We start from the raw sequence: 15712 nt of genomic DNA on the forward strand, positions 1-15712 counted from the left end.
CATAACATTTGGGCTCTGGGGTTTGTGGTTTATTTCTGACTTGTTTAATAATAATCCAAAATTTTTTAGTATCTTTGGGCTTTAATAATTGGTCACTCATCTCAGAATAATATTTCTTCTTTTTTGCTTTAATTAGATTTTGATATATTTTTTTGTTCCTTATATATTCTTTCAACATTGACTCAGAGTTTACTTTTCTAAAATACTGTAAGCTACGTTGTTTTTTAATCTTATGTAAGTAACAACTTTTATCAAACCAGACTTGTTTTGATTGTATTCTGTTATTGTCCCAAACAATTTATTAGTTACAATAACAATAACAGGCTATGAACAATATGACTAATAAATAATTTATTATTATTATTATTTTCATTAAGATTTTTTGAGTTTTGAATTTTTTGTCCAGTAATAATAATAATCATAAAATGAAAACAATATTTTGTATTTAATTTTTTTCTATATTTAATTTATATAATTGGGACAGTTAATAAACACTTACAATTAAATTATGAAGATGACAGTACAGTTTGCTAACATGTGCTTGAATTGAAAATTATTTAATGTTTTAAATTTTATACAAATGTTAGTTTAATACAGAAATTCATTTTAATAAATTTAATTATATATTTAATAATTTAAATTTATTTATTATTACCATATATCTGTGCAGATAAAATGAGGTATAAATTTTTATCGAAGTTTTATAGTTTTATCATATATCTGTCCTATAAGACAACCCCCAAACTATCAATGGCCTATGAATTTAGTTTAGATCAGCGATCATCATCTGGATAATAGCACTGTATAGCATATACGGAATTATGTCCTATTCATAATTCTTTGAAAGAACTTCAAATTTTATTTTCTTTCATCTGGCAGCACTGCCTTGCAATTGTTGCAAACATTCACACTGATTCGGGTAATGACCTTGACCATTCACAAAAACATCTTACGGGCTATTCTATTGGGTTGTTTGGAAAGTAAGTTCATTTTTTTCCGTGGAAAAAAAAACATATTTTTNAGTGTAAGACTTTGGCTTGCATACACATCTTTAATGTTAAGTATGCTTACTGTATGGCACATGCACTCAAAAAGCTCACCATTCCTGATGTAGGTAATTTAAACAATTACTCCATTCTATTTCTTTTTCGAAGTTACTATAATTTTAACTTTAGTGAATACTTTAACAACAGCAATCAAAGCGTGATTATGGAAAGTTTTATGTAGATGATTATTTAATAATATGTACAAAGGAAAACAACACAACTTATATAGATACTAGTTAGTTGTAACCAAAATAATTTTTAAAATATCACGTCCAACAACAGATCTATTGCAACACCATTTAACTAGTGCAAAGTTTATCATGTATAAATTTTTTCACTTGGTAACATTAACTTGTGAAAAAATAGTTATGACGTATAAAGAAAAACAATGAACATCAAAATGAATGTTTTCTATCGGAGTCTTTTGGCAAGATGAAATACATAATTTATTTCATTGAATAATACTGTACATTGAAAAAGAAATTTTGTATTTTTCTTTAGTCTGTAAATGGAGAAATAATTTGATACATTGATTTATAAATTTAGTAGTACAGTATATGATTATAACATAAATGTATATGTATAATATATACAGGGTTCCAATACACCTGGAAAATCAGGGAAAGTCAGGAATTTTCATTAGTGTTCGGAAAAAGTCTTGGAAAGTCAGGGAATCTGTCTGCTTAGCTTCCTTGTTGATTTCATTTGCAGAATATGGCTGACAAAGTGTACTTCTTGCTTCCTGCAGATGGCTAATGCTGCAACCTTTATTACAAATATAGCAGAATATTTTTCTATCAAAATATTTTTAATATTAGAGGACACCACTAGATGTAAAAATCCATTGTTTATAAAATTTGTGTCTTTCTTATGTGCATATGACTGCTTTCCTTATCTGATATCATCAAAACCCTCTTCCAAAAACAATGAATTTTTCTGAGGCACTTAGTGCTGAAACTTGCACAATTGCATATAATGAATTAAATTTAATTTTATGCATGTAATAAGTCTTACTTATTGTTCTATTATATTGTAAGAATATATTTTAAAATCACTCAAAATCAGAAGTTTGTTTTAATCTGATGTGATTTAAAATTATAAAAAAATTAAACAATATTTTGACAGTTAATACAAAGGTTTACTTTTACTGACAATTGCAGGTCACTTTTAAAACTAGCATTGTTTATGTGAAGAATTATTACAAAATGTAATCCTAAAGATGAGCATTTCTAAACTCCAGGTATCAAACAGTCCCTAATATAATATACTGCCAGATCAATTAACATTTTGAGATTTTAAAAACACTTTATCATGAATTTGAGAGAATAATCTGCAGTTCTCTTGATAATGTTAAGTTGATTAAAAGTTTTTCCAAAATATTTTAACCCTTTTGGAATCCTCACACTGTTATCCTTTACACCTTCAATTCGAGTAAGGTGTTAATTAATTAATGAATTGATTTTAAAAAACGAGAACAAAGTGTAAAAATTGATAAATATTTGTAATTTATTGGTATTTTTTAAATCCTGTTATTAAATATAAAAAAAGTATTAGAATTACCGAATTATAAATTAGTAATAAACTGTTAATTAGAAAAAAATGTTTAGCTTGCAAAATATATTCAATCAACATGTTATAAATGTGTTAGAATGATTTGTTCGTACTTAATGTCAATGTTGAATTTGTAACATTAATGCTAAATAATAAGAGAAGGGGTTAACACTCATGCTGAAACATACTAGAATGATTAATTTCTGGATTATTTAGACTCTAATTTGGCTAACTATTAATGTGATTATTACAGAATATTTGGACTTTGCTTTTTCTGTTCAATTTCTGTTAACAATTCACCATAGATATGCATAAAACAACAATGTTTTAATGCTCGATGGCAATTTCTAAACAGTATACTGGTAATTATCTTGTTTTTGATGTCTGCTTAGAGACTGGAGTATATGATAGGGAAGGTTATATGAAGGTTCTAGAATGTTCTTGGTTTTCTGCAGGATACATGCTGCCGCAAGTTATCCATACAAAATTATAATAAGTAGATTCCACTGTTGTTGTGAAATGAACATCCTTATATTTCATATTGAACATTAGAACTTCTATTTCTTTTTGTATAGCAACAGTGTCTATTCTATGGTTTTTAATATATATCCATGCAGATGGTGGTGTACTTAATGTAATTAGATTTCTATTCAAACATGCTAGTTGTTTTATTGACATTACATAGTAATACCTCTTTTATAACTAATTTATTTTTTGTAATTGTTGTTACATGTAGGTCAGCTGGTGAACCTATGGCATGCATGTCCAAAGTGGCATGTAACATATACAATGTCAATTTATCATCAATTATATCAGCTTTTTACATTTATTTTAACACATTCATTTATTTATTTAAATATCATTATTCAAAGTGTAAGACTTTGGCTTGCATACACATCTTTAATGTTAAGTATGCTTACTGTATGGCACATGCACTCAAAAAGCTCACCATTCCTGATGTAGGTAATTTAAACAATTACTCCATTCTATTTCTTTTTCGAAGTTACTATAATTTTAACTATAGTGAATACTTTAACAACAGCAATCAAAGCGTGATTATGGAAAGTTTTATGTAGATGATTATTTAATAATTTAGCCGGGTTGTCGAGTCTTTCCAAATTGCAAAGACCTTCCCGACGAGTTTCGGTGTAGACGGACAATTTTCATATTTAATGGGCAGAAGAGTGACGTCAAAACAAACTGAGACAGATGAGATTTTTAACGAATTACAAAGTCGAGCGAATTACTAATGATATTTAATTTGCCTCTGTTTATGCTTACAGTATATACGGTTACGTTAGCTTTGTAGTACGTGTGTACGGCATGATATATGATCTTGTAACGTAAATATTTCTCTATTCTTTATTCTCTTGTATAGAATAAAGAATAGAAATCTCGAGAGACTGAATAATTTCGAATATCGATATTTTCGATATTTAAAATATTATAAATAATTTTGATATTTCTTATATGTAGGGGGGTTAAAAAATTGGAATTTTTAAAATAATGAAATAATGAATATTTTCCTGGTTGTGTGGGAAATCTTTCGTTTGCTGGTTGCGTGGGAAATATAATGGATTCTCAGAACTGTGAATAATTTTCTGATTTTCTGTGGTCTGACCAATCCACTAAAACAACATCGGACTTTGGACTATTTTAGACAAATCATAATTGAGTGTATAATTGCTGCATGCTACTCTCGATTTGTTAGTAAGGTGAGAATTAGTAAGCTGATTTCTGTATATGTTCTCTGTATGTTTCATTTTAGAATAAGACAAATTGCAAAGATATGCTGATGCAAACAACGTGAGGATTGGGTGAGCACATTTTTATACATTTTTTTGTTATCTGTTGGGCACTAACTTCCAAAACTCTGCATTTTTACCTTCCCCTCTCTGTCTGCTTTAAAAATAACTTCCAGATTTTTATTGTTTTTTGAACACAATGAATTTGTCAAATGGCTTTGCATAATCACATCCACATATCCAAATGCAGCTAAGTGCCAGGGATTTTCTACAAGCAACAGATAATTCTCAACATTTCTTAACTCTTGAAATTGCTCTTAAATTTCTCAGATAAGGCAGCAAAATAATTTAACATGATCTTAAATATAGTTTTCTGGAGAAATGTCATTGAAGGACATCCATCAGTGCACACACAGACCAATTCTTTTGTAACAATATTATTATTCTCTGGAAAAGTATAATAATATCAAAATAATCTGTGCTTCTAATTGATTCTTCTTAGGAAAAAGTTTCAAAAAATCTTCATGAATCAAATTCTGTTCAGTATAGTATCTAACAAAAATGGAACATTGTGACAATGATGAAATGTTGGTGCTGGAATCAAAAGCCAAGCTAAAATATTTATAATTTTCCAAATATATGATGNAAATTTATTAAGGTATAAATTTATACTTTTGTAACGGACTACAGAATTTATTTATTTCCTGCACTTTGATACTTCAATAATTAGTTTAATATAAATAAATATCACCAATTTTGGCAATTTTAGGGCTTAAAAACTGTCGACACTGATCATACCTGTAATAATACTACTAATACTGTAGTACGCTATAGTTTTGAATATCAAACTAGGCAGCTTGATCGATTTTTCTACATGGGAAAAATTTCTACACTTAAAAATTTTTAAGTTTAACTTTTTGTTAAAATTATGCTGCTGTTTCAAAACAGTTGTCCTTTTTGTTGAAAGATTGATTTTAAAATAAACTCTTGACCTAGAAACATGTAATCTTTTTAAGAACAGTACAGTACTATTTGCATGGTCCTCACATGGTAGTGACTGACCAGATCCTCACCACTGTTGTGAGGCCTGGTATGAAGATGGCCAGTTTGTATTTTTTGCTTTGCTTGGATTTCCTCGTGGCTCAGAAAACTTTTATCAGAATTTTTTCATTTACAATTATGGCATTTGACAGCTGAACAATATCTTCTGTGATTTTTTGCCATTTTGATAATTTGATAATTCAGGAGAGGATCCCCACTGTAGGATGTGGGGGCCATGACTATTTGTATATCAGAGAATACTGTTTATTGATTTTATGCTACTAGATTTACAAACAAATAATAATGATAAATTATGATATAAATTACTTATTTTTTGTTTGTAATAAAAAAGCTCATGTTATCATTACATTCAAGTTGTGGATCCTATCAAACAATTTTCTACTGGATATATGTACTTTACTTTTTGGCACAATTTTTGGAACATATCAACTGTGAGTACATCTATCCTTCTTTTTGCAATGTTCACAGTAAGTAAAATGCTGTTTTATTATGTTGATATTCCAAACCATAAGAAATGTGAGGATTGGAATTTGGACAAATTTGGTGAGGGAAACTCAGGAAATTCAAAAAGAAAATTTGAATAGGAGCCCTGTGTATATTATATACACATACAGTTCTTACAACATAAGTTATATTAGTTTGGTTTGATAACTGCAACTATTAAATCATTTACAGAGAAATAAGGGGCACCCAATGCTCTGGGGCTGCAATAAACACCTACGGCAAAATTTCTCTAACTCAAAGCTCCAAGGGGCAGGAAGAAATGTCAAGGCACAGACTCAAGTTAAGACAACGAGAGTAAAAAATGCCAATCCTGAATACATCTATATTTTTTATTTCTCTTGCATTATATAAAGAACCTTTGATAGCTGTTTAAAACAAAATACTGTATTGCCTTTCAGAAAAATGTTCAATGTAACTTATGGAATTGAACAGTTTTGTAGGTACAGTACATCTTGTTGAGATAAAGCAAGAGAACCTCTTGCTTTTGTCTGAAAACTGGTGTTGGAGAGTAGATACAACTATCTAAAATTTTATGGAAATCTGATAATTAAGATGAATTTTACAATTTATTCTATCCAAATTGAAGTTGGGGAAGTTGAAAGTAACATAAGTCGATGTCAGGAGATCATGAAAAACTTTAATGTTTCCAACTTGAATCTAAATCAAATCCCTATGTTATTCCATTGATACCTATAGTGCTTGGTTTTCTTTGAGGTAGAGAAGTTGTATTTACTGTACTGTATTTACAACAAAAAAAGGAGTCTCCCTACAACTGGTTGAAAAGTGGTTTGGTTTGGTTTGATTTGATGACTATCAAAACCTTCCCCAAATGTAACCTTATTCATGTCAACACTCGACACCACGTGTTAAGGCAGATTTTCCTGTATTAGCTTTTATTCCTATTATTCCCGTTTATTGAAAGATGCTTTGATGTGGCATTCTTGACATGTAATCATGCCAACTATTATTATTATTGGGCATTTATCATTGTGGACAGGTTTCTTTCTATAATTTCCATGAATTGAAAGGCTGTTGAAACCATGATTGTGACCACTTGAATGTTGTTGGTTTGGACCATTGCATCAAGTACTCAGTTTGCAAACACAAGAATTGTTAAAAAGAATGAATCATTTAAATGGGCACTTCAAAATTTATTAAACTCTAGTAACTAACTAGTGATGGAACGATTAATTGGAATTGGAAAAATCGGGCACTTTCCGGAAATCAGAATCGGGCAAATCTCGTCAGTTTCCAATTCTGAATAAGAAAATTAATTTTTAATATTTGACTGAAACAAATAAATAAAATATTAGTTTACTTTGTCAACATGAAAGTTTCCAATAGAGTACATACATCACCTTCTGTAAGGGGAGTCATGTTATTGCAGACTTTTCTTTTAATGAAGTCAGAGCAGTGAGTTCTTGGTCTGTTCTGACTTTATGCATTTTAGGGGAATTAGGGTTGCTATTTGACTGGCATTTGGCCAGCTTGATTGGCAATCTGTATTTGTATAGGGGAAAGGTAATGCTGTGCCCATAAAGAAAAACTAAGTTAACACACACTATATTTTGCTAATTCGTTTTAATGTTTAAGTTTGAAGTGTTCTTTACAATTTGGTTTTATTTAATAAAAAAAAATTTTTAAATAAGTAAACTTGTATGTAATCAATTTTCAATACTATCCATTGAGTGGGAATGTCCAATCATTTGGCACTCATTTCACTTGATTAGCATATCAAATAATTATGAATGTGAGTATTATTGTGTTTCTACATCTCTGCAGTCTTCGTGTAACCAATTTTTGCATTTTTTTTCCTGGTTCTTAGATTTATACTTTCTAATGCCTCTAGTTTGTGATTTTCTTGAGTAGCTGTTAAAACTTGTGAATTTTTTATTTTGTGTACTAATTTTTGCCATTCAGTATTGTTTGAAATACAAGAAATGGGTAAAATATCACCTAAGGCACTGGTTGTTGAACATAACTTACATGAGTATCATTACTCTTCAATTGCCATATTGAATTCAGATGCTTTTTTGTTTGCCTAACAGCATATTAAATTAAATAAAAAGCAGGAATGGGAAGCTAAATATAGTTTACACACATATTGATTAAACACTTACTCTTGATGGAAATTTGAAAAATTTTCTAAGCAATCGCCTCAAAAACAACACAAGAAAAAGAAACTTGTGATAGTGACTGCCACGTGACTATAGGTAGAAATGTCAATGTAAGTCTAATCACAACAATCACAATTCCATTTTGTTTTGAGATATCTATGTGAGCATCATTGTTCAACTTTTCCCCAAGTTAAAAGGAAATGTTCCGTCCGCTGTACGCAAATAACGTAAATTCAGAACAACTTTTAAACGGTTTTTAAAAACATTTTATTTTATTTTGCCTGCATATTTTGAATCGTTCATTACAATTTTTTTAATTAATTGCAACATTTTTTTAATAGAAATTGTTTGTGGTATTTTTCAAGTTATTTTGCACAAAAGATTAAAATAATGAAATTTTGGTTTTTTTAGTAATTTGTTTTAATAATTTAATTCTTGTTATATATGTTTACTTACATTTTAAACTGTTTTGTGGAAACATTATTATAAAATTATTAAACAAAATAAAGTATTAAATGATGCTGTAATATGTTTAATTTTTAAAACTCAGATTTGAAAATTTGACTGATTCATCTTGAAAAATCAGACATTTGTGGCTTGAGTGAACGAATTCAAAAATTAGATAATTCGTGATGATGATAGTTGTTTGGTTCATTTAATTTCATCATAGTTAACACGAAAGCATTTGTGAGGCATGCCGACTGCAAGAAGCACTAAAAAAAGAAGTCCACATTCTCATTTACCTTCCAGTCATCGATATTTGGAAACTGTTTCAACTTCTTTGCTCAAGATGTCATCTAGGGTTCCCCAAGATTGTCATGATGAGATAGTTTGAGTAAAAAGGGAATTAGCTGTAGTTTCTTTGAGGGTAGTGTTGCAATATTAACTTTATACAAAATAAGATTGCAAATCTATTTTATAGTACACAATAGAAGCATGTGTATCCACATATAAATGGAGAATTTTTTCATGTTTCTTTCAAAAGATTGATTTTGTATTCTTAAGCTTGATGTTTATGGACATGTTACATTCATAATCATTAATTTTTCTAAAATAAAATAAACATTATTAAAGTAAAGAATGTATTCAAAAGAATCAGAATTGGGAGAAATTTTGGTAGTGTCCCATCACTACTAGTACCACTCAATGAAAAATCATCATCATACCATTGAATTATATTTCTTCATTAAACTAATTCATTAAAAAATGAAGAAGTACAATCCTCGATGTAAGTTTTATTTTAAAATGTTTTACAAATTATTTATTTGTATAAATAAAGCTTGTTTAGATTCAAAGGCTGTCAACAAGATTTGTATAATTTCCATAATATATTATGCAATTTCTGTAATAACTCAGGATATAATTCTTCATAATTGAAGTTTTTGACTATTTACAAAAATATAAAATTTGAGTCTATCTTAATCCTTTTATATACAACACCAGAAGTAACAGTTAACATGGTTTTTTGTTGAAGAATAACTTCTTAAAAAACAAAGGTAAACAAGTAAAAAGAGAGTCACAATGTTAAAAACGATCAAGTGTCAGCCTTCTGTTGTAGGTTCTGACACTTTACATTAAAAACATGAAGAATTCTTCTCACCATACTGTCCTTATCCATTCTTTAACTGCTTCAGGCCCTTTGGTGGTAATTTCGAGTTATCCTACTTATTTGCATATTAATACAATTTCTGTAATAACTCAGGATATAATTCTTCATATCAAAAATATAAAATTTAATGCAAAGTGTCAGAACCTACAACAGAAGGCTGACACTTGATCGTTTTTAACATTGTGACTCTCTTTTTACTTGTTTACCTTTGTCTTTTAAGAAGTTATTCTTCAACAAAAAACCATGTTAACTGTTATTTCTGGTGTTGTATATAAAAGGATTAAGATAGACTCGAAAATTTTATATTTTTGTAAATAGTCAGACTTCAAATATATTATGCCTTTCCCAATATTGAGAAAAGCATAGTATGTTCATATATTGTATGCACTGGATAAATGAATATGATAAAAAAGCACCTCTAACAATCCAGCAAATAAAATTTGGAAACGTTTTTATTTTAGTAATCATTTTTAAGCAATCTTCCTCAGTTATGTTCTATTTTCATGTTTTATTTTATGGTAAATTTAAATATAAATGAAAACAAGAATTCAGTTATTTATTTTAGCAATGTAGTTGCAGACAATAAAATTATTTTAATTGTTTAAGAGAGATTTATTTGTTATCTTCATAAAAAGATACATTGGCTACCGCATGGCAGTGTGTCTGTCTATGGTTGATGCAGCCAGTTCTCCTGTGCACTTTAAAAATCTCTAATCTTGAAAGATTAGAGATTTTTTTCATTGTGTGTATATTTGTTGTTGGTTTGATAATTCATGTCCAATGGGAGCAAGCATCAATGTCCTGTTGTCATGCGTAAGCTGATAGTGTGGTGTTATCGAGCTTCTTATCAATTGTATATTTATGCTCCTTGAGTTGTCATTGCAAGTTGCACATCATGGCACCCACATAGACTAAACAATCAATGTTTTGGATCTGATCTAATGGGATGGAGTAGATTCTCATGGCTGAATTACAGTCATATTGTTTTTTGTCATTCCTTAAAATTCTGAAAACCATAGTGTTGCATCAATATATCACTTGGACATTATTAGCCTTGGCTACCTTCTTATATCCCATTTTTAAGAGGAATACATAACTTAAACTACCCTTTGTTTTCAGTTCAATGAGGTATGCTGATGTTTTGTTGCTTGAAAGGTTGTGATTAATTTCTTATCATTTCCATTGGGTATCCCTGTTGTTCTGCAATCCTTAACTAACAAACTTTGGTGGTATTATATTGCACATGCAATTATTGTGATTTGAATTTGTACCTTCAATATTAGTCTTAAAAACTACCCAGTACTGTGGTGTAAATATGGCAAAATTATCTTTACAAGCATAACTTATTCAAACCAGCCTGACAAGGATTTGTGTCTCAGTAAGTAATCAAAAAAATCTGTGAGAATTCTAATTACGCCCACCAGTGCTGTTTTCTATCCTGGTTTGATATTAAGCCAAAAAGAGCTCCATTACTTGCTGGATGGTTGAGGATTTCAAGGCACTCATAGCATGCAATCTAATTATATAACCACTGATAACTGCCAGAGAATCATTTTCAATTGTGCAGAGAACACTGCAGTCTTATGTGAGGGACTGCAATTTTTGAGAAATAAGCAGTCTGTAAATTGCATGATTCTTCACTATCTTCAGCATTACAATTGGTATCGGTTAGCTTCAATAACAGGTAACAACTTTGAGGAGGAAGAAGAGAATGATGCATTTCCATTCTGTGCAGCCTATATATAAGATGCCAACTTTCAAAATAATTTGTGTTGTAAGAGATGCTGATCGTGCATCTAATTTGTCATTTCCTCCATTAAACTGATGAGTGCAGCTACAGAATGACTCAGTTGGATCACTGTTAACTCTCCTTGTCAAAAGATATCTGAATTTGATGGTATTCAGCAAGTACTTTACATCATCAACTGTGCTGAATGTTGTCGGGTAAACAGCTTTGTAAGTTTCTTTTGTGAGAAACTGCATTCTTTTTTTCATTCTTACATGGAATCAAAGAAAATTGACTGCAGCCAATTGAGTCGTCCATCATTAATTTCAGAAAATGGTCTTTTGTTTGGCAGTATAGAGAACAGATATTCATTTCTGTTACTTATCCACAAGTGGTTTGAACTACAGGATATATTTTCCACGAGTGTAACTGTTGCACCACAGCCAGAAAAAAGAGAGACATCTTTATGACAAAATGAATTGTCCCAGTAACAATGGGTAAGAAAGAATATGTCTTTTGCTCTCTTTACTTTCATTTTTTCAAGATTAGTTGGAAATACAAGTGCATGTGTTAGGAATCTCACTGGTTTAATTAGAATATTTTTCTGTATATCCAAAAGAATCTTTAGATAATAACCTCCATCAATACATTCATTTCCATCTGTCAACTTTCTTTCTAATAATATGGATTGCAAATTCTGAATTATGTGATTTGGATCAAATGTCAGAAAGAGGGATCTAATAGTGTTACACAGATGAGATAATTTATGTAGAAGATCTCCATTTCCAAGAGATTTGACTATGGTTGTATTTGTCTAATAGTTATGAGCAACAATATGTATCACTAAAATACCCAAGTTTTCCACCTCTACGAGAATATCAAGCATCATTCGTAGCAGTTCAGCACCTTTTAAACAGTATGTGAAAAATATCCAACACATATTGCATAAGAAGATGAAAGTCCGGAGGAGATAGCACAACATGCAATTGGCTACTTTTTGAGGTTCACAAACCTCTCCGTGTTCACCTGTTTCGACAAAACCAAATATTCTGTCTAACTGGTTGTCATAAACTAGCTTCCGATCAATAGTCATTTCATCCATAATGAAGCATAGCTTTCTTCTGCAGATGTAAAATTTTCTTTTTCATTACGTAACCTTTGCTTTATTAAGGGTGTGATACCAATTGCACCCAAAGTTTGGCCTACATACTTGGCAAGAGTTAATTTACAAGGCAAATGAAGCAGCTTTCTAACACGAGCATGATCATAACCTTTTGATGATTTAACTTTCCATAAAATACATTCACGGATTACATCATTACTCCATTTGTAGCATCGTTTATCAAAGTTGAGAATCTGGTCAACAAGAAATACTGCTGCAGTGTTCCCAGTTTCAGCTAATGCTGCTATTTTTCCTATTACTTCAATCAGATTAAAGGCCTACAAAGAAGATAGAATGCAAAATTGGCAGATTCACAGGTGCAGCAAGATAAAAATGTTCTTTCTCCAAAGTTTAGCTTTTAGTTTAACAGTTTTCTTTTATTCTGTACAGTTAGTTCCAGGTCATTATTAGTTTGATATGCAGCATTTACCATATTTCTCTTCCTTCCTCAAAATCAGTATGGTTATAAATGGGCCCATCAATAACTTCAGTGTCTACAGTTGTACTTTCATGCTGAGGATTCTGTTGGTCAACAAGCTTATTCCTTTTCTGTGGATTTGCACGTACTTCTAAATTCCGTCGTAATGGTGTTCTCTTTGTTTTCTCTGCCCAAGGACACTTATGTGGGGGATAGTTTGGACACTGCAGGGGCATGATGTTGAACGTAAAATGTGCCTTTTAAATCCAATTTCATAATCACTTTCCACAATATGCAGGATACACACAACTGACCTGCTACTTGGTATCCACGGCAATCGTTTTTTATTTCCTTGTCTCGATATAACATTTAACGTTTAAATTCTTATTTATTAAGATGTGTCAAATTTTATTTTGTATTTTTTTTAAAAAGTAAACAATTTTAAAAAATTAAATCAGAATCGTCGTCATTATTACTTTCTTACTAAAGGCCTGTACTGTATAACAAAGGAAAAGAATGACATTGGTCGAAAAATTACTTCCCCAGATTTTTGGCATTTTTTGCCTCTAAACATGGAGAAATGCAAAAACATTATAGGTTTTTTCTGTATTCACAAATTTTAAGTGTGTATGGAGAGGCACAATTTAGTTCAACCACTTTGAAGCTTACAAACTCCAGTGTTAAACCAGGCAACTCTCAAAAACCATAAAGTTACTAACCTTCAGACAGGGTTAACAAAATTGTGCCCCTAACACAGTTTAACATCCATACATACAGAAAGAAACCCAGAATCTTTTGCATATTTTGACTTTACAAGGTGTCCAGAGTCCAAAAATGTAAAAATTTGGAGGGGGTCATTTTTTTGACCAATCAATACACTTTCCCTCTGTTATATACAACAACCGGGAAAGTAAAAATTATCAAATACATATTTATATATTGACAAACTTTTTTATTCCAGAGTAATGACTATGTTCTAAGCTAAAAGACGCCTCTATTTATTGAAGCCTTTATTCTGAGGTCGTGTGACGAAACAGAATTCCTGGACCTATTTTGTTAACAAGTGCACCCCAGATTGGAGTCGGCAGATTTTTACATGACTCCGCAGCCCTGCTATTTACTGAATTAGTAAAGTTATCAATAGCGAAACATACTAGAAAAGCTTTTCAAAATAGTTTTTTTTATGTAAGTTCATTTTCTAGTGTGATAGCAATAAAGTACTCCTACAGTTTAGAGGGCATTAACTATTTATATTATCTAATACATATAACTGTTCTAAAATTGAAACAAAATTTTTGTAATAAATCAGGTATAAGAACCTTTCAGTGAAAGAAAAGCTTTGTTATTGAAAGTTATTCTTGTAAAAGGGTCAAGTAAGAAAAACAAATGAAAGAATTTTTTTTTAGTGTTTGGAATTGGTTGGAAAATTGTTAAATATCCAATTTTTGAAGCAGTTTACTAAGGGATAAAGAAGAGTTCTATGAGGAAGTTCTAAAACGTTTTTCTTTTTCAGGATACATTATACACGAAGCCGCATCCTGGAGTGACATCCACCGTCAGTGGTTTTTCCTTCCGCGAAGAGCCAGCCATTCGTCTTACAATGAAAAAGACGACGAGAGAAGGGGGACCAATCTATTGCTGAGAGCCAGCGAGAATTTCTCTTTCATAAACGTGAACGTAGTGGGAAAACTCAACCCTCTTCGTGGTTTTTCTTCTTTTAAATTTGTCCCGGAGACTTCGGACACGTGGATCGTGGCACTGAAGTCGGAGGAGGTGGACGGTAAGATTGCATCTTACATCACCGTTTTCACAGTCACGGGCAAAGTATTGCTGCCCGAAGAAGAAATTGGAAAAGTCAAATACGAGGGGATAGAGTTTATCTGAGGCTTAGACTGGAAATGTAGGGGCCTTCATTCCAAGTGGAAGGAATTGAAGGAAATGTGGTCTAGTTCAAAACTAGTGGAAGGCCCATTCTTTACCCGCAAATCCCCAAATGCCATTTATGACGGTAACTGCAGTGCAGTATCTCTTGACCTCAAAGCAACTGTTGGTCATTTCTATTTATAAATATCATCTCTCTGGATTTGTGAATTATTTTGTCTTTCTTTCAATAAAAGCCTCAGTTATGATAATGAACAAAAATGAAATTTTACTTTAATGTTCTTTAATTAGTAATTCAGTGTTGCAAAACAATGGTTTTTCCTTAGCTTAACATCATGGGCACCCCAATGAAACTTTAACCTGCAATCATGTGTAATAGTGGTAATTTGTCACACCTACTAGGTTTTCATACACATTCTTCACCAAATTCATTTACTTAAATGGACAGCATGAGGACATCATGGAAGAATAGCTAACTCAGTGATTCCCAAACTTTTTTCAGCTAAACTTTATACCTAATTCCCCCCAACCCATTTTCCCTTGTTCAAGGAAGGGCTTGGAAATAGTCTTAGAAAAACTTTTTTTTTACAAACTTTACACTTTGTGTCCACATCTAAATACCATTAAACACAATCTTACTTAAGTTTTCCCTTTCCTCTGTTATAATAGGTGTTAGTGACCCCAGTCCTTGCCTATGGTCACCATTCCATCTGTATCCTGTCTCCAGTGTTCTCTGCCACCCACTTGTTTTCTTTTCACCTCCCTAGATTTACTCATTGCTGGTAGGGGGCAACAGCATCCACTTTTTTTTACCGTAGAAATTTCACCTTATATGTGTAATCACATATAATTTTTCTTTATTGTCATATGATCACATGCATAATGTGACAA

General features: G+C 31.1%; 1 protein-coding gene across 1 annotated transcript in view; it reads left to right on the forward strand.

The window, feature by feature from the left end:
- The window catches only part of LOC111631433 (soluble calcium-activated nucleotidase 1-like), a 31169-nt gene extending 16093 nt beyond the window's left edge, over positions 1-15076 (forward strand). Inside the window, exon 3 of the mRNA XM_023375679.1 lies at positions 14454-15076. Within this exon, the coding sequence (XP_023231447.1) occupies positions 14454-14824 (371 nt within the window). The 3' untranslated portion in view covers positions 14825-15076. The remainder of the gene's footprint in view (positions 1-14453) is intronic.
- Positions 15077-15712: the final 636 nt, after the last annotated feature.

This window comes from Centruroides sculpturatus, unplaced genomic scaffold (genome assembly GCF_000671375.1).
Source record: "Centruroides sculpturatus isolate CEXI.00-Female unplaced genomic scaffold, Cexi_2.0 scaffold746, whole genome shotgun sequence".
Classification (NCBI taxonomy): Eukaryota; Metazoa; Arthropoda; class Arachnida; order Scorpiones; family Buthidae; genus Centruroides; species Centruroides sculpturatus.